General features: G+C 31.9%; 1 protein-coding gene across 1 annotated transcript; it reads right to left on the bottom strand.

The window, feature by feature from the left end:
• Window positions 1-14,472: 14,472 nt before the first annotated feature.
• Window positions 14,473-15,451, bottom strand: LOC149534055 (citrate-binding protein-like). Its single transcript, XM_089805963.1, has 3 exons — window positions 15,322-15,451; window positions 14,953-15,236; window positions 14,473-14,853 (listed from the first exon to the last, which is right to left on the bottom strand). The coding sequence occupies exons 1-3, from the start codon at window positions 15,449-15,451 to the stop codon at window positions 14,473-14,475; spliced, it is 795 nt and encodes a 264-aa protein (XP_089662089.1).
• Between the last annotated feature and the right edge of the window lie 4,247 nt (window positions 15,452-19,698).

The following is a 19,698-nucleotide window of genomic DNA, read 5'->3' as shown; positions in this document are numbered from 1 at the left end:
TTTCTCTACTAGAATAAAGCTTCTCAAGTTGTTGCTTGCACTAAGTTAATTCACCTTTCACAATATTATTCTATTAATGAAGTTCTTCGTGAACTTCTTTCAATGTTTCAAATTCAGATGTCTTCTTTGCTAGACTTGCTCTCAGATCTGCATTTTTTGTCTTCAAATTAGACTCAACTTTGCTAGGATCATTTCTCAAAGTCAATTTCAGATTCATATTTTTTGATTCATGCTTCAAAATCTTGTATTCTATCTTTAGCTTCGAATAATCATCATCACTAGTTTCAGATTTAGGATTGGATTTGAGATGTTCAATATTTTCCTTCAATTTTCCAATTTATACTTTGTAGTCTTCGTATTTTTCTTTTAGTTTATCTCTTTCTTCAATAAGGAAACCAATTTGTTCAAGTGCCTCTTCAAGGTTCTTCATCAACTATTTCATATCCATAAGGATCTTACTCAAGTTGTTAAGCCTCTTCAAATTAATTGTGCTTTGATACCAATTGTTAGAAATAGGGATTACTAAGAGGGAGAGGGGAGAGGGGGGGGTTGGGTGAATCAGTAATCCACAAAATTTAGTTGTCAACTGGATATTATAACTTAGTTTAAACCATACATAACAAAGTAATAAAGTAATGTTGAACAGGAATAGTAACCATGCAGAAACATAACTCATAACACTATATTTTGTTAACTAGGGAAACCCTAGCCAAGGGAGAACCCTAGTGGAGATGATACCCACTAGATAATATATTGATATATAATTTCCTTATTAGATGATGAATCCTATTAGGTTTCAATGAGAAAACTTAGTATAGAGAGTACCTGTTAGGAGACTTTGAATCCCAATTAGGAGATTTCAACCCTATTAGGAGTTGTAGTATAGTAGATGCAAGATGAGCCCACTACCCAAACATGTACTTCCAATTACAAGAAGGGATCACTATCCAAACAAGTAATCAAAATTTTGGAATATAGCTTCTTTCTAAGTTCAATGTTGGATCACAAAATAGCTCCACAAGATTCATACATATATCACTTCCACAAAAGTTTGCATTCAATTGCTTAACATAACAACTAAATATTTCCTTGCAAAATGTCCTTTGCATAAATACCGTTCTTTTACACAAATTTCTGCTAGGTCAAATAAAACCATAATACAATTTTCCAACTTAGAGTAAACATCTAGGATGTTGGCCCTAATTGGACAAGTAGTTATTTTATAAATGAAATAATTCCTTTCCTTAAATTTTGCCATCATGTTTTATTAAAACATGAATATCTCTTTTCCATATAGTTTATACTAACTTCTAAGGTTATACACACCATCACTAACATGTATACTATCTCCATCTACCTTTTGTAGTCATAATATGATGTCAGCAACAAGTTATAAATAAAACAATACACTGTTGTATACCAAATTCCATACTTAGACAAATTTATGAGTACCAAAAGCTAAGTATCATTATTTTCAATGTTTCCTATGAGTATGTACATCATGTGTTTCCATAAATGATAACAATTACATATCTCCATTAGCCAGTTGTCAACAAACTATGCTCAACAAGGGAAAAATTACCAAAACCCTAGGTTGGGTCAAACTTGCGAATAAATCTCTTGCAGAGTGGGATGACAGATGTATGAAGTTGAATCAAGTCAGACATATGGAAATAAAATTTGGGATACATGTTATTAACCATAGAATCTATAGTTCAAGTAGATTGAATAGTGTCCCTTGAGAAGTTGTTGAAATAGCATACAAAGTGGTCAAGAATAACCTATCTTTTGACCTTGACAAGTTGCAACTCAATCAACTTAGCAAAAACATGGAGAACATCTATTCATCAAAGAATAATCCACGTAAGTTTGGATCACCCTTAACTTTTTTATTCTTTTATATTTAGAAGTTTTTCCTTTCGAAAAGCACTATGGCATGGAAGAAGGATATACCTATTATATATTAGATAAATGAGTTTATAGTTGATATGGGATACAACTTTGATAGCATCATGGATGCATACTTTGAGACACTAAAGAAGAGAATGCAGAGTAGCTTTAGGATTCCCAAATAGTTAGTGGATGGCTATGAAGAAGATATCTATTTTCTTATGGACTATGAAAAAGTTCATATATAGGCAATAAGGCCAAGGATTGCATGGGTGAAACCTCTTGGATATGAGGTGAATATTGATGATACAAGAGATAAAATTGAGGCTCTTGTCAATGAGCTGGTAGACCACAAGGCATCATACTTCGGTGGCTATGATGAAGCTAAGACTAGGATTTCTTTGAAAATCAAGCTTCCTTAGGCTATGAAGAGAAGGAAATAGGTGGAGAAGATTCTAAATGAGATTAAGAAATCTATCTTCCCTCTTCTATTGATAGAAGGAAAGGAAGATGATGTTGAAGAAGAAAAAGGAGAAGAGGAACCTAAAAAGGAAAAAAGAACCTAAAGAAGTTGGGCCTCCTAAAAGATAAAGGGGAAGGTTATAATCACAAGGGCTAAAAATTCCTCCCATGCAATATTCACAAGAAAACCTATAAAATCTAGGAGGAAGAAGAAGATTGGCAAGTGACATTCAAAATGTCACTCCTCACCTTTGAAGAGAAATATAAAAGATCACAAGATGGTAGAGGCATGCCTAATTTCAAGTTTTTGAAGTATGAAGCAAGAACTAAGGAAGAGAAAAAGCAAGTTGAAGAAGCCTTAGTGGCTAAGATGGCTAAATTGAATTATTCCCTAGAGGAACTGACAAGGAAAGTTCTTGATATCCTATTGAATGATGTTACACATCATTGGGATAATGCATTAAATGTTGTTAGGGACATCTAAGAACAAACCTTGAGATAACTTATGCCAAATATTTATGAGAAGAAAGTGAAGGAATCATTGAAGAAGAATGAACAAAAGCTGCCCCTAGGTTCAATGCATTCCTAATTCTATCAAAAGATATTGAATTAGTTGTGTAATCAAATACATTTGCATGGATGAATATCTATGGATTACACAAGCCTAATGAATAGGTTATTCAAATAGATGATAAGAATGATGAGGACAAAGAGGATGTTGAGATAGAAAATAAGGAAATATAAAGTATAGAAGGAGATGATGAAGAGGATGAAGAGGATCTAGATCTTCTTGAAATTCAAAGTATTCAAGACTCAGATCTTGAGAAGATAGTAGTAGAGGTAATGGCCTCTCTCCCACTATCTCCAAGCAAAGCCTTAGTGCCACCTAGCTCAAAGAAGGTTACAACCGAGTTAGTTGAGGTAAAAACTATCTTATCAAGCACCCAAATGACTATTTGAGCAATTCTACCAAGTATAATGATGAGAGTTGTTTCCATCTGTTCATCTACTAAGCAGTAGGTTTCGATCATCTCATCAATAGGCTAGACTGACTCTAAGCAAGGTATTTTAAATATTTCTACTAATAATTTTGTTTCTCCTGTAATTGATACTATTTCTACCATTGTTTCTACTATTGATAGTGCAATGATAGTTGAGGTAAAGCCTCAACCAAGTATTGAAGATTTGAGCAAAGGAGAGGAAATTATTCCTTCTACTATACATAAAGAAAAGGGTAAAGAGATAGAAGCCTCTAATGAGGAAATTGATCTAGAGGAAGAAAATGGCATACCGGATTAATCTGTCCAATCTAACCAATGATCAAATGGATACCCTTGGTGTGCTATGGAAGAAAAGAGAAAGATAGAAAAAGCTTAGAGAAGAAGAAATAAAGAAAAATCAAGTGCTTGAAGAAATTAAAGGAATATTTGTTGATGCACAAAGTATAGAGGTTAATGAGAAGCAACCATTTTTGGATCAACTTGTTGAAATTGTTCACAAGTTTAATGAGGAATTAAGTAGACATGACAAATTTCTATAGACAATAAAGAGGACATTTGAAGACAAATTTTTGGAGAAAGTGGCTCAGAAAATTGCTAGTAATCAAGTGGAATTGTCAACTATAATTTCTAAATTTGAAAATTATGTAAATAATGTAATTTCTTTATTTTTCAAGTTGTGTGATACATCTAAATTTACCAAGGTGATAAAGGGAAATGATGAAGGTTGGTCCCCTTAATACCATAAATTCATAATAGAAAACAAAGAAACAATAACAAATGTGAGAAAAAAAATGGACTTCTTATTTGTGTTGCAAATGCTATATTATAGAATTCACAAGTACAATATGCTAACCCACATGGGCACATTCATTACAATAATCTACAAGAAAAGTTGCAAACTATCACCCAGAGCTATCTTAGACAATGTTTGGGCTTTTCTTAAATAGGCAATTTTATGCTGCCCGAGAAGGTTCTAGATGCTCAAACATAATACCTAGGGCTAACAGACCATTAAAATACATATAGAGTTAGCTAAATACATTTTTGGCAAATTATTTTAGAAATTTTAGCATCCAAACTTTCAAAGGCCATAACTCTCGAACCATTTCTCTGATTGGCTATTATAACGACTTTTTAGAAATGTCAGCTCCTAATCTATAGCTTGGTATAGTCCTGCCTTGTTTGAAAAACTAGCTTCTGGAATCAAATCCATCTGGTGACTGATCTTCCTCATAGGGAGCAATCTATTAGTTACATTATCTCATACAAAATCAAAAAACTCTCCCAACATATCTACAACTTCTACAGGTACCTCCTCTACTTCTTTACTATCTTTAGGAATTATAGCAAAACACATGCTCATGCTTCATACCTTTGAGAAACTCTTTTCCATCAACAAAACATATTTTGGCAATACGACTTACCTTTTCTTCTTTATCTTTCAATGGATTCAACTTATGTTTCACTCCATCCTTGGTTAGAGTGTAGGTATTTGCTTGCCCATCATGTACAACATTCCTATAAAATTTCCATGGCCTACCAAACAACATATGACATATGTCCATAGGTATGATATCACATAGTACCTAATCCTAGTAGCTTCCAATCTTGAACTTCACTAAGCACTGCTAATTGACCCTGACCTTGTGGTCATCTTGCACCCAAGCAATATGGTATGGACGTGGGTGTTTCTATCTCTTTAGCTTCAACTTTGAGATCATTATTTTTGACACCAAATTATTAATATTTCCAACGTCAATTATCACATCACAATACTTATCTTCACATTCGCACCTTGTGCAAAACAAGCTCCTTCTTTGATCAGGGTTATTTTCACCACTCAATAGGACTGTTATGTTAACTAGGACTTCTCCTCTTTCAAAATCTTTAGAATGTGATGATCTAGCATCTTCATAAACATACACAACTTTGTCCTAGCCTTCTATTCTTTGATCTATCCTTCCTTGTGCTCAGTACATTCAAATGCTCTATTTCCTTCTTCTTCATAGTAAAAACATTTACCATGAAAGCCTCCTCTTCCGGATCCTTGTCCTCTACCACTTCCTCTCTGATCTCTATTGTCTTGATGATGGAAATGATTGGAATTGTTTCCCCTTTGGTTCTAACTACTACTTCCAACCTCATCCTTTTTCTTCTGGTCATCATTAGGGCATCCATAAGACTATTCACTTGATCTTCCACTGTGACCTCTTTTGCTATTCTTGTTCTCAAACTTCTTGTTCAACTTCTCCTTGACTCTTAGGGAAAACTAGTATGCCTCATCAATATTGTTCATTTGAACTAGACTCAACTCATCCTAACTACTTGGCCTTAACCCATTAAGATAATAGGCCACTTTCTCTTTATCATGTTTTGCACGATTGGTGCTAATGAGAACTTTGTAGAACTCTTTGCTATATTCTTAAATAGATTTTCCCACTTTCATCATCCCTTGCATTTTCTTCAACAAATCAAGCTCATAATCCATGGGAAAGAATTGTCACTTCAATTTAGCTGTTATCTGATCCCATCTAGTGATTTTGTTCTTTCCTTTTATATTTTTCTCTAATTAAACTTCCTACCACTAGATCTTTGCATGTCCCTTCAGTTTTGCATTTGCAAATTTGACCCTATCTCGATCTTTAATATCTTCATACTCAAATTACTCCTATAGTTTATTGATCCAATAATTTAGATCCTCTAGCTTAAGATTTCCCAAAAATATGGGAACCTCAAATTTAGGTCTTTTCCCAATCTTGGAGATGGCCCTAAAAAGCCTTTCTTCTTTTGGGTTTAGAACTACCTCTATTTCATCATTTTCTTCTACTTCATCCTCATCCTCGCTTTCATCTCTTATAGGAAGATTCATTCCTCAACACATTTTTTCTGCCAATGGTTGCATCTATCTTTGGAGGGCTCAAAAGCTCTTAGTTGTAACACCTATAGCTCTTCTATCATGCTCTCTTCGTAGGCATTTTCATACTTTTGTTGAAACCCTAGTGCAAACTACCTCAAAATCAACAATCTTTCTATATGCTCAACCCAAACCATAGTCCCAATGTGAACTTCCTCATAGTTGACGATCTATCCACACACTCAAGAACTCTAGCTTTGATACCACTTGATGAAGGGTTCTCCCTTAATACCATAAACTCGTAATAGAAAATAAAGAAATAATAGAAAATGCGAGAACAAAATATGGACTTCTTAGTTGCATCACAAATGCAGTATTATAGAATTCACAAGTACAATATGCTAACCCATATGGGCACCTTCATTATAATAATTTACAAGACAAGCTGCAAACTATCACCCAAAGCTATCTTAGACAATGTTTAGACTTTTCTTATATAAGTAATTTTATGCCACTTAGGAAGGTTCTAGATGCTCAAACTTAATATCTAGGACTGACACACCCTAAAAATACATATAGAGTCAGCTAGATACATTTTTGACAAATTATTTTAGAAATTTTGGTAGTACAACTTCTGAAAGCCATAACTCTTGAACCATTTCTCTAATTGGCTACTATAACCACTTTTTAGAAATGCCAACTTGTGATCTATAGGCTTGGAATGGTGCATGCATCCTTCCATCAAGTTTTTGGACCTCATCTGGGCACTCTAAGGCCTCCAACGCTGAACTTGAAGATTTTTCTAAAAAAATTTTCCATTGAAAATTTGTAATAACTTCTCTGATACTTAAGTTGGAACAATGAGATTTTTATGGTAGGCTTACGACTCTAAATTGAACCTTCATGTACAAAATGAGAACATTTCAAGATTGTACGACAAACTTACTAAAAATAGTAAGTTCCCATAAATAGTAACCATCATGTCTAGTAGACCTTATTAAAATATAAAAGATTTTAAAAGAAAATGCTTTTTTTGGGTGATGCAAGATTACTCTTACACCTAGGATGCTCCTACATCAGAAAAATTATCTAAAATATATACTAATCTAAAGGCAAGTGCACAATAGTTATCACTTGACCCTAGAACCATCTCTACACATTTAATGAAGATCAAATATGTGACAAATTTGCAAACAAAATTTTTAAGGGAAGAAGCCAAGGTAAGGGCCACACCTACAAATATTTAGAGTATGTTAGTTCCCAACATAGATGTAATGCAAATAAATATTAAGCATGCTAGAACATTAAGCCATGATAACAATTTCTCAATTAATGATCATATGATGGAACTATCAATTGAAGTACAGATAGCATTGTACACTTCAAAATTTTTGCAAGATAAATGGGACAAATTGATGTCCATAATTTTGAAAGTACATAGTGATTTCCTTTCACATTTTTGCATTTCCTTATAATCATGCATTTGTGGCATTTGTGTCAAAGAAGGGAGAAAGTAGGTTATATCATACAACAGATATATATACAAGGAGGAAATATATGTATAGAAAGGAATATGTTTATACAAAGAAGAAAATATGTACACAAACAAAAATTTTGAAAAATAAAAAAAATAGAGTTGGAGTTTACCAAGCAGTAGACAAGATTCAAAACCAAGTCAAAGACCTAGACATATTGATAGGGGGAGTTTTGACTTATATTTTTGAGTATTCAAATTTTGGTATTATAAGTGTTTTTGTCACTAATGCCAAGGGGGAGATTTTTCACCTTATGGTCAAACCATTTGTCAGTTAGTGACTAAAAACTTAATCAAATTAATTGTCTACATTGCTACCAAGCTCTAGAATTTCTATTGAGCTTCTCATACAATTAGTAGTGAATACCAAGCATTTTAGTTGTTTTCAAGCTTCACAAAGTCTTATAGGATTATCATTGTCTATAGAGTTGTCAATGTTAGTGAAGTAGAATGAAGCTAGTTTTTACTGAGATATAGTGTCAACTGAGAATTTCAATGTCTATTGAGTTCTTCAGTATTCACTGAGTGACCAAGTGTTAAATCAGTTTGAACTACACCTAAGGGATCAATGTGGACCGAACACTAGTGTCAAATGAATGCTAGAGCTTTCTGAGTTGAAAATATTATCAAGTGTCAAAATATCAACCGAGTGCTTACTAGAACCTAAGTTGTAGTAGTGATTTGACTTAGTGAAGACTATTAAATTTGGTGTTTTAGCTGATTCTAGAAGGCAATTTATTGGATTGGGTTGCATGTAATACATCTTACCATATCCAAAATATATTAATAATCAATCAATATCAACAAAGAAGAAGCACAAATGCAAATTAGAAGAAGACTACAAGAAATGTAAGGAAAATTAAAATCTCATGTATCATAGTAAGGTGATCATTATATTTCAAAAGAATTGATCAACCACAAATTTGTCCTAATAGGTGCATCAATCAAATCCTCTAACAAGGTGGACTTTTAAGTTCTTTCCAAATCTCATAACTGACATCATAAATTATTTTATGTTGTAAATCTTTTCACATGGTTGATCTAATAGTCCTTATTGCTCCTAATAGGGTAGATCACCATAAGTGATCAATTGTAAGCTTTAATGGGCTAACTTGATACTCTAGTACTAAATCTTGTGGGTATCATCCACACCCAAATTTTACTTTCTATTTAGGAGGTTTATGGGTTACAAAATATTGGGTCAAGTGTTATAAATATTTTATTGCTTTTAGTCTTTTACGCATGTAATTAGATCAAATTATATTGTGAAGGTCTAATTGATGAATTAAAGTATAAGTTTTATTGGTTCCTGGTTCACACCCCCTCTCTCAGTCACCTAGTTTATACCAAATTACCAACAAGATGGACATGATATAAATATGGAATGAAATTAATTTAAAATTATTGTAAATATTTTACATAATATTTATGTTTAATTATGATTTATAGGTTGGAATTAAAATTTTCCCCCAGATAGAAGATACTATATGATTAGATTCATAGTATAAAGGACTAATAGATTATCAACTCAATATGCTCACAATTTATCTTATATCTTGGTATAAAATCCTACATACATAATATAATTCAATATTATTGGTCAATGGGCTACTCCCTATGGGATACTTCATCTAGATTATTTAATCAATATGGAAGTCTTACACTAAGAAATGCAAAAAGATCCCTTGAAAAGTGGCAATGTTGGTGTTGGTACTCAGACAAGGGAGAAGTGTCTTCCACATCACCATTGCTAGACCCATTTAGATGAACCTTAAATGACTTTGAGAGATGGGAATGTGGATTGAAGGTAATGGCAAGGGTGAAACCCTAATGAGATATGATGTGGCCTCTTGAGTGCAAGCTTGGGTCAAACATGTTTTTTGGGTGAAATAGTTCACTAGAATATACTCAAGAAATTTGTTTTTAATATGTTGTGTTAAGCCTATTTTATTCAAATGTGAAGAGAGCCCAATTCTTTGGTTGATTGGATTTTGATTTTTTGTAACTCAAGGTTTAATTTTATGTGGTGCATAATAAGTTTTTTGTTAGAGCTAGTATTTAGATTACTTAGGTGTGCAAATGAGGAGAGAAATAAATGTGTGAATAGGGTCGTTAAGAAATAGACAAAACATGTAGTATTTAGGATTATATGTAAATAAAGATATTTATATGATGAAATTGGTGAAGATTTTATAAATATTTCAATTCTTTAGAATTTTTGGATATTTTGTCAAAAAAATATTTTTATTTTAAATTATATAAGAATTGGTATAGATTTAGGAACTTAATTCTAATTTATTATCTAGGATTAAGGTGCACATGCAAATTGTTATAGAGCTACCAATTTGATTGTAATATTTTGACTAAATATTAAGGTATAATCAAGCAGAATGGAATGAAGCACACAAGTAAAACTACCCACATTAAATACATCTTTATACATCTTTATTTTCTAAAATTTATTGTCTCTTTTCTTAGAATATATAAACAAATGCTAATATTTGGTGAAATCATGTCATGACATTTTCTCAGGATATTCTTTTTCTATTGTATGAATTTTTATTTTTATTTTCTAGTGAAGAATATAATAATAGGTAAATATCTCAATTACATTTGCATGAATGCTAATGGTATTCATATAAGGAATTATCCTAGCAGTGTTGAAGATATGTTTTAGATATTATGTGTTGCATTCATGAAAAAGTTCATCATTAATGTCAACTTATTGTTTATTCTATGAAGACTGAGATATAAGCATATATAGATTAGATTCATGTGGTTTAAGGGTTGAAGATCAACTTATGCACATTTGGGATTATGTTATAGAGTGTGTCTAGATGCTAAATTTAAGAGAACATAATGAAATATGAAGACTAGATAGAGTTATGAAGAATTTGGTAAAGGTAGCTTTCAGATAGTGTTTATAGAAAGAAGATATTGTTGTTTGGATTTTATCTCCTCATAGAGGTGGAATATAGGTGAGAGAGCTAATAAAAATGTTTAAAATATGTTGAAAATGGCTTGGTTAGATACACATAATTACATGATCTAAAAATGGAAAGTTATGAGGACTGTGAGATGTCAAATTTCTCATAATTATGAAAAGATGTCATATTGTAATGTAACATGTAATCTAATATATTAAGTTGGTCCTATATTTTTATGTAAATTGGAAAAGTCTCAAGGCCAACTTGATACATTTTATTAGGACTTGGTATAAAGAAAATGTCATTTCTTTTTCGAAGGGTGTGGAAATGAATGTGTGATATGTAGGTCATATCTATGTTATGCATTGTGCAAGCTTGAATGCAAATATCTTTTGGATGAGAGAAGTGATTGGTTCAGTTGAGGCATAGTGAGCTTACATGGAACTATATTTGGCAAGATAAGTTGATGTTGTACAATTGTTGATGTTCCATGGTATTAGTCAGCAAGGATAGTACTAAAGATGTTTCGATAGTGGGTCTATTTTTCTTCCTTTTAACTCTTAATAGGGTTTTCACAACTCCTAACAAGGTTGGAATCTCCTAACATGGATTCAAATTCTCCTAATAGGAATTCATATGTCATAATTGTGTTTTATTGACTCCTAACAGAGTCCATCCTCTTATAAGAACTTTTTAATTAGCACATCATTTTGTGGGTACCATCCTTACAAAATTTTCTCTGTGATAAAGTGTTTCCCTAGTTAAATAATATGGTGTTATTGTGTATGGTTATATTTCTATGGTTGTCAGATTTACTATTTACATGTTTCAAAATTAGAGAAGATATTGAGAATTGTTTTAATTTCATAATTGATTCACCCTACCCCCCACCTCTCAGTTATCTTGGTGGAATTTACTTTCTAACAAATTATACTTTTTATTTTAAATATATTTAATTATAAAGTCTAAAATGCATATTACTGTATATATAATTAATGAGTGGAAGACTAATTTATTTTTTATTATTTTATTAGAATAGGCATGGTTAATTTTTGAGACTTATTCAACTTGATCTTGATTTTTACTTACATTTAACTTTCTATTTATTACACTCCAATAATATATTGTTAAAAGGTTCAATTATATTGATAAAAATAATTTTACTTATTCAAACTTAAATTTTTTTTTTAAAAAGTAATACTTAAATAATGAAAATTTTAAATAAATTGTTTATATGAAAATTTTAATAATGGGAATGAAAAAAATTAATAAGATTAATAAATAATTATATTTTGTCTAATTACATAAAAATATAGTTTAAGAATAATACATTTAAAATTAAAACAAAATTATTGAAAGTTGTCTTCCTTTAGTTTACAATTGTAGTACACATATAAATGGTAATAAATTATTAATTATATTGTTAAAAAATAAAAAATAAGAAATAGAAAAAAATAAAACTAAGCTCAATTATGTTACATGAATTTCCATAAATATGTAATGCAAGTGTGAAATGCTTGAAATATAAAAAACTTTTTACATTGTTTAAAAGTAAATGACATTTTTTGGATAGAACAGAATGTACCATCTTTGTGCACAATGTTGGATGAGGAAGAGATAGACTTTTTGAAATGCATCTAGGTATATCAAATGCTATGGTTGGATAGTCATTGCTTTTGGGAAGTGCACATGATTCAAAGGATTAAGTTTATTTACAAGAACACTTCTCTCTTATTCAGGGGATGCCCACATAAATAGGATGTGTGATAGATGAGACATGTTCTTCCCCTTCTTTGAGCCCACCTCATGATACACTCTTGATGATATTTACTACCACAATAGTCAATTCATGCAAATTTTTTCCTTCGTAAAATTTACTAAGACATATCATACAATCTTGTCATTTCTTCAATCTTCCTGAAAAAAATTAAATATTCTTTGCAAAATGGAAAACTTAATGAATAACTTATATATTGAACTATTCAACCATAGTGTAAGATATTTCTAATACACAAATTTTGTATGACAACCATCAGTCTCATTATATACAGTAAGCTCTGATCCTTACAAACATATGCCTCTTCCATACAAAGTAGAATTTGAATATGATTTTGCTTCATACTCAAAAAAGTGCTATTGAGATCTTTTATTTGCATAAGTGTGTTAGTAAGGGTATTTGGCTTGGTGGATAATATTTAAATAATAAGTGGGTTTATAAATCTAGAATGAAACATTAGGAGGTTGAATCGTAATACTAAGTGGGTGCACAAATCTATATCACATTTTTTGAGTTCAATTTAATCTAATATTTTTATTTGGAAAGCTTGGTGCTTAAATTAGAGATCTCTTGGAAATCTAGTAGATCACACTATGAAGATTTAGTAGATTAAGATTTAATTGGGAGAAATTGATTTGGTTATTTGAGAGTGTAATGTATTAGGGATTGTAAGGGGGTTAAAGTACCAACTATTTATCCGTAGAATTTTTCTTTGTTATGTACATATTTCTTGGCCAATTGAGTTCAAATAACAATAAAGATAAGAATAATAATATACAATAATAATACACAAATCATAAAAAAAATTTATAATAACCACCATTTTGATTGGCCTCGGGGTTTATTCATCATTACATGTATATGGACCTATACTAAAAGTATCATTGTATTGTAATGAAGTAAATAATGGAGCATCATTCAATATCTCAACCTTTCTTTTCTCAAAAAGATGAAATGAATTTTGAAGAATACTATGAATAAATTATAGAAGATGGAACTTGGGCAAACCAATATGAGATTTATGCAACCTCCATGGTGACCCAAACTAACATTCATGTCCATCACTTGAATGGCCAAGTATTCCAAATCTAAAATTTTGATAGCTTAGATACTCACACATGCCATGACTCATATGATGAAAGAAAACACTACAATAGTTTGTACTTCATTGATAACAGTATCAATGTTCTTGAGCACCCATTCTCTTGGAGGAGGATAATCAAAGCAAACCCCATTCTAACCATGAGCCTATTAAGTTCATTATGGATGAAAAATGGTGTCAAGATGCTGGAAAAACTTGCAAAGAAGACAAATTCTTTAAATGCCCAGATGAATAATAGTGAAAGAAAAACCTAAGAAGTTGTATTCCATAGGTACCAAGAATGGGAAAATAGTAAAGATAAATATTATCTTACCAATATTTTATTGTCCACCCAAAATGTTATAAGAAAAAAATCTATGTCAGCACTACAATGACATCATTTGATATACATAAAAGTACTAGTGTAACCTTGCACCCTTCAAAAACAAGTGCCAGTTAGATTTAAAGAATAGTGTGCTTGCTCTAGGAGTAATGCAAGTGCTCATAAGATCGATCATCTTGAATGTTGATAGCAACGGTTCCACTCAAATTGGTATCTATTTTGCTTATAAATGAGAGAAAAGCCCATACTCTTTGTGTTGCATTAAATTAGCTTACAGTTTATCATCTTATATAAATTAGCATATATTTTTGTATACAAAATATGATATCATATATTTTAAGAAGACAGTGCACTATATTGTATTTCAAAATCGTGACTTTTGTGTGAAATTTAATCGACACCCATTTTCAGATGTGTTTTCAAAACAAATTGCAAAACTATTTAATCATATATACTGGTTGAAAAGACATCGTAATCTGAGATGTAGTCATGTTCCTTTAATTTGAAATTCGTCATAGTAGAACTGATATTTATTACACGCAACACAATACAATCCTAAATAAAAGGCGACTGCCAACATTCGACGATACTCACAGCCATAATTTACTTGCTCCAGAGTTTGATATTTCTCCAGCGAGATTCCATGCAAGATGACTCGTCGGTCTGAGCATACACTCCACACTTGAAATAATAACTATCACCCCCTGTTACATTAACACTTATCTTCTCCTCCCCATCCACAAACACAGTCGCTATTCTCCGATCCGTATCATGGATAACATTCAGATGAAACCACCGATCATAAATATCGGGTGACACTACTTCTGCGTGGTATCGCTTGAGATCTCCAGCCACAGCATCCAACATTATCACTGTAGAAGACCCAACATACCCATGAATCTGCATCACACACACTCCACTCGTCCCTCTCGGAACATACCCTTCGCCCTCAAATTGCCAAATCCCAGTTTTATAGTCTTTTCCCTGCAATACACCACCTTACATTAAACAAACAAACTAACATATTACAGCTTCTCATATCAGTTCTAAAGGAAGATTATGGACTGAAAACAAATCGTGAACCTTGATGCGTATTTCTGTCCTGGGCTTGGTGTTGCTGTTGGGATTGTGGGGTTTGTCAGAGCTGTAAACCCACATATCATGGACGCCATCAACGAAGCTATAACGTTCAGAGAGTTTCTTATCATATGGCTTTTGTATCTCAATGTTCGCGTCAGTTAATGTCTGCCGAGTGAAACCATCAGTTGGTGACCCAGTTGCACTTCCTATCCAAACCAAAACCCCACAGAAGAGAGAAAGCATCGTGGCCATTGAGAAATTTGAAGACTTCCAAGCAAAAAGTGCGTCTAGCACATCCAATCCCCGGTTTATTTATTGAGGGAAGACATTAAATTGAAGTTTTGAAAATTTCAAGTACGCATTGGGGCAAACCGATGAGTTTGAATAGAGGCATCCGTGCTATGCTGTCATTTTGATATTTCTGTTTTATGTATTTTAGCAAAATATAATCGTCACTAGAAACAATTGTAGGAAAATTTCTGCCAGAGTAGAACGAGGTCATAGTCATCTAGAATTATAATAATGGACTCTCTTTACTAAAATTTTCTTCTCTTAAAATGATATTCAAAATAAGGTCATATTCATCAATGGATCCTAATTATCGGATTTTCGTGTACAATAACTAATTTTAATATAGTAGTCATTTTATTAAAAAAAATTAAATTATTGAATTTTATGTACAATAAGTAACTTCAAATAGTAAACAAAATAAGGATATTGTCACCAAGTCATATTCCAATAATTGATTTGTCTTGCACGGCATTTGTTTATTTTTTACTGATAGCATTGAATAATCTATTTTAAAAGTCAAAATGAAATCATAAGAGTGCATTAATAAAGAATGTATTTTAATGAAAAGTATGTGAAATTTGGATTTTATGCTTAACTTTTTTTCATTGGCATCAAATAGTTTACTTAAGTTTCATGTAAACTAAAACTCTAGTCACTACAATGTTTATGACATTTCAATCAGCTCTATTTAATATTTGTAGTATTTTATTAAATGTCTTCTTGAGAGATCCCCGTAGAAATTCATGTTACCTTTATAATTGTAATATTTAAAATTATATTAAAATGTTACTTTCTATTTGATTTTGTGCTTATTTTGATGAGTATCTTAATCAATTTACTTATCTAGATGACATAATTTATATAAAGTTAGGCTTCTTATTTTATGAAATATAATTTCAATTGGTTCATTAGTCACATATCAACAATATTAATTTTTAAATGAGTTAATATAAATTTAGGGTTGTTCCATTTTAAAATTCATAGATACTATTATTTTTTCAAATTCAATAACATGCATCCAAATAGGTGGATAAGTGGATCATCTAAAGATTATCTTTAAAAATTAATATTGAGTAAGTGGAATGAGTATTTTAAAGCATGCATGTACATGCCTCTATACTTACATATAAGCTCAGCATATTGTAATACATCATTACATGATTAATTAACTAGGGAAATAGTTTACATAGAACTATAGGGATATTTCTATATATTAAATATATGAGCTCAATAATTCATAATGGGGTATCTGACTTAACAAAAGAGTAAACTAGTATTTAATTAGGCATTAGTAGTACAGAGGGTCATTGAATAAAAATTCTTTCCTATCATTTTATTCATCATTCATAAGTTTTATTTATCTAAGAGTAATTTGTACATTTAAAGTCCTAAGTGAATGAAATATTGTGCAAGTTTATATTCTAAGAAGGACATCTATTTTTAACTCAAAATATATTTAACATATATTCATTATACACCTAATAAAATTTAAGGTAAAAAGGAAAAAGCTTCTATGGTCTAAACATGAAGCATCTCATTGTACAAATATGTATGTTCCCTAATTTAAGAATTAAAAAAAACTAAAGTTTCTTGTAATTTTAATTATTTTAAGGGATAATAAACACTTCATTTAATGAATTCCAACATGATAACATCAAATATTTGTAGATGTTCTCAATGAGATTCTTGAAGTCCATAGGAATTCTAAAATGGACCTAGATTTTTTTAACAATTATGACAAGTCATATCTTAATAAAGAAATTCATGAGATTTTGATTTTCATTATGACATTCTCCAATTTGAAATAAATAATAATAATTTCTTGAATATATAAATTGTTAGAGTAATTAGTTCTTTTCACTTATTAATTAAATCACTTTGATTTAATTAAATAAGTTGCCTATTACTCTAGTTTGCTTAAGCTATCTCTTAGGTACATATAATTAATATTTTATTATTTATAATGTGCAACCCTATCTTTTTTAGGCTTTAGGTTACCCTTTTCGAGTTTTGATCTCCTTTATAAGGATTGATCTCTTTGTAAATTCATTGAATCCATTGAATAATATTTTTCTTCTTCTTCTAAGTTTTTTAGATCAAACCCTTGCCTCTTCTTGTCTTTTTCTTCTCTGTGATAGGTTTTTTGCATGCAAGTTTTCTTGGGCTTCATGGATTTGTTATGCACTTTTGCTCAAATCCTACATAGTATCAAAGCCAAATCTACTGTAGCTTGTTCAATATTTCAAGGAAAAGGGAGAACAAGGGTTTCGTGGATCAGATCTAGTTTTTTTCAAGTTTTTTTCTAAGAAAATAGGGTGGTCAATGATTTTTAGAGCAGTTTGAGGCCAAATGGACATCACGAATGGATTTAGAAGGCATCAAAACTGCCATTTCCATATAAAATGTCTGATTTGGACAACGTTGATCTTTTTGCCACGCAGGGCTATATAGCCTCTGCACATAATTGAAGATGCAATTTTATTTTTTAAATCGCAAAACAATAATTTTTGCACAATTTTTAGCTAGAGCAGTTAGAAAATCAAGGCAAAACTGCTAGCGGTTACCATTGGCGACCACCGCTGGCAATCTGCCAGTGGCCCACATCGACTCCTACCATAGCTCTGCCTGAGGCGGCCGTCCACCCTCCCGCTACCCCAGCCGCGGCTCCGCCAGCAGTGCAGGGGTGGTGCCTTTTTTTTGTTTTATTATTATTTTTTAATTAAAAAATATAATTTTTCTTGCATTTCAAAGGGCCTGGTGGTTTTTTCTCCGTAACATGAGTATACAGATGCATTTTTTTGATCTAAAAAATGTATCGGAAAGCTAGTTCTGAGATGGAGATATTTGTGTAGGATTTTTTGAGTTTTGATGCAGTTTGGTTGCCTATTTTGGTAGTCAAATCTAGATGTTCTATTTTGCACTCCGGGAGGCGTATCTTGAGCATTTGATCTCTAATTTTGGACTTCTTTATATCGCTAGAAAGCTCTTTCTGTATTCTTTTTAGTGATATTGGTTCTTGTTCCAGATTCTTCTCCAGGCACATTTTATTCAGCCTTCTGCATTTTTGCATGTTGGTGGATATCCTAGCTGTTTCAGGTCCAGGAATTGATTTTGTTGCTTTAGATGTTTCGTTTTGGCTTGTACTTTCCATTCTACTAGCCTTATGCTTTTTCTTATCATTTTTGATATTCATTGTAAGCATCTTTTTGCAAACACACTAACATAAAGTGCCACTCTTGCATTTCGAGATCCTTTTCATCATTGTGATTTTTTGTACTTGCACTATTTTATAAAGTGCCATGGGGGGATAGTTGATTGCCATTTAGGCCCTCTTCCTTTGTCAAGTGAGTGTCCCTTCCATGACATTAGCCCCATGATGTGTCAATGACACGTGCCTTAATAGGTGTATGTACCTCACTCTTGATGTGTTTGGCTCCTGTGTTGTAGGAGATTTTTGGCCCATCTTTTTAGTTGCTTGCCACCTCACCCCATCTACATTAAGGGAGGGTTATATTGTTGGTTCTAATGCTTCCTTGGTTAGATGGTTCGTTAGTGTGAGCTATGTATTTAGTACCTGATCCTACATACTAGGCGATTGCAGTGGCTGGCTACCTATGCATGTTGGTGAGATGGATCATCTACCATATAGACATGCTCAGTTTGTGCCTTCTATTTCTATGGAGGTTCTAGAGATCAGCACCTTTTGAAAGAGTTTTGTGGCTTTTCATGCTTCAATGGTTCTCTTCATGATATCTCCTTGTTCCTATCTTCTGGAACATTATTTGCTATCTCTTTTTGGAGTAGGGTTTTTCCCATGTGGTTTTCTCTATTTCTCTAGTTTACAAAGATTTTCTTGTATTGGGTACCTGATCAGGCCTTGTTGCTGGGACCCACTTTTCTTCTTTCATAGCTGTGCTAGGTTAGCTTACCCCCTAAGCTTTGCTTAAGGGGGGATGTTAGAGTAATTAGTTCTTTTCACTTATTAATTAAATCACTTTGATTTAATTAAATAAGTTTGCTATTACTCTAGTATTCTTAAGCTATCTCGTAGGTACATATAATTAATATTTTATTAATTATAATGTGCAACCCTAGCTTTTTTAGGCTTTAGGTTACCCTTTTCGGGTTTTGATCTCCTTTATAAGGATCGATCTCTTTGTAAATTCATTGAATCTGTTGAATAATATTTTTCTTCTTCATTTGAGTTTTTTAGATCAAACCCTTGCCTCTTCTTGTCTTTGTCTTCTTCATGACAAGTTTTCTACATGCAGGTTTTCTTGTGCTTCGTGGATTTGTTATGCACTTTTGATCAAATCCTACATAAATGAGTTATAAAAAGGTAGTAAAATATATTGTTGTGTGTTTTGACAAAGCATAGAGCATTTTGTATTGAGGATAAGATGGGAACCACTTTTTGACAATTTCAACCAATGATTCTGTAGTAGAATGTGATTGTTT

This window comes from Cupressus sempervirens, chromosome 10 (assembly GCF_028749045.1).
Source record: "Cupressus sempervirens isolate cs-2001-9-10 chromosome 10, ASM2874904v1, whole genome shotgun sequence".
Taxonomy (NCBI): domain Eukaryota; kingdom Viridiplantae; phylum Streptophyta; class Pinopsida; order Cupressales; family Cupressaceae; genus Cupressus; species Cupressus sempervirens.
This window is presented reverse-complemented; position numbering and strand designations above follow the sequence as displayed.

What these genes read in the sequence shown, in the direction of transcription:
- LOC149534055 (XM_089805963.1), bottom strand. Translation starts at nt 15,451, where the DNA reads ATGACCTCGTTCTACTCTGGCAGAAATTTTCCTACAATTGTTTCTAGT. An exon ending in GCCTCTATTCAAACTCATCG is followed by an intron (nt 15,237 to 15,321) that starts GTTTGCCCCAAT and finishes TGGATGTGCTAG; the next exon opens with ACGCACTTTTTGCTTGGAAG. An exon ending in GGACAGAAATACGCATCAAG is followed by an intron (nt 14,854 to 14,952) that starts GTTCACGATTTG and finishes GGTGTATTGCAG; the next exon opens with GGAAAAGACTATAAAACTGG.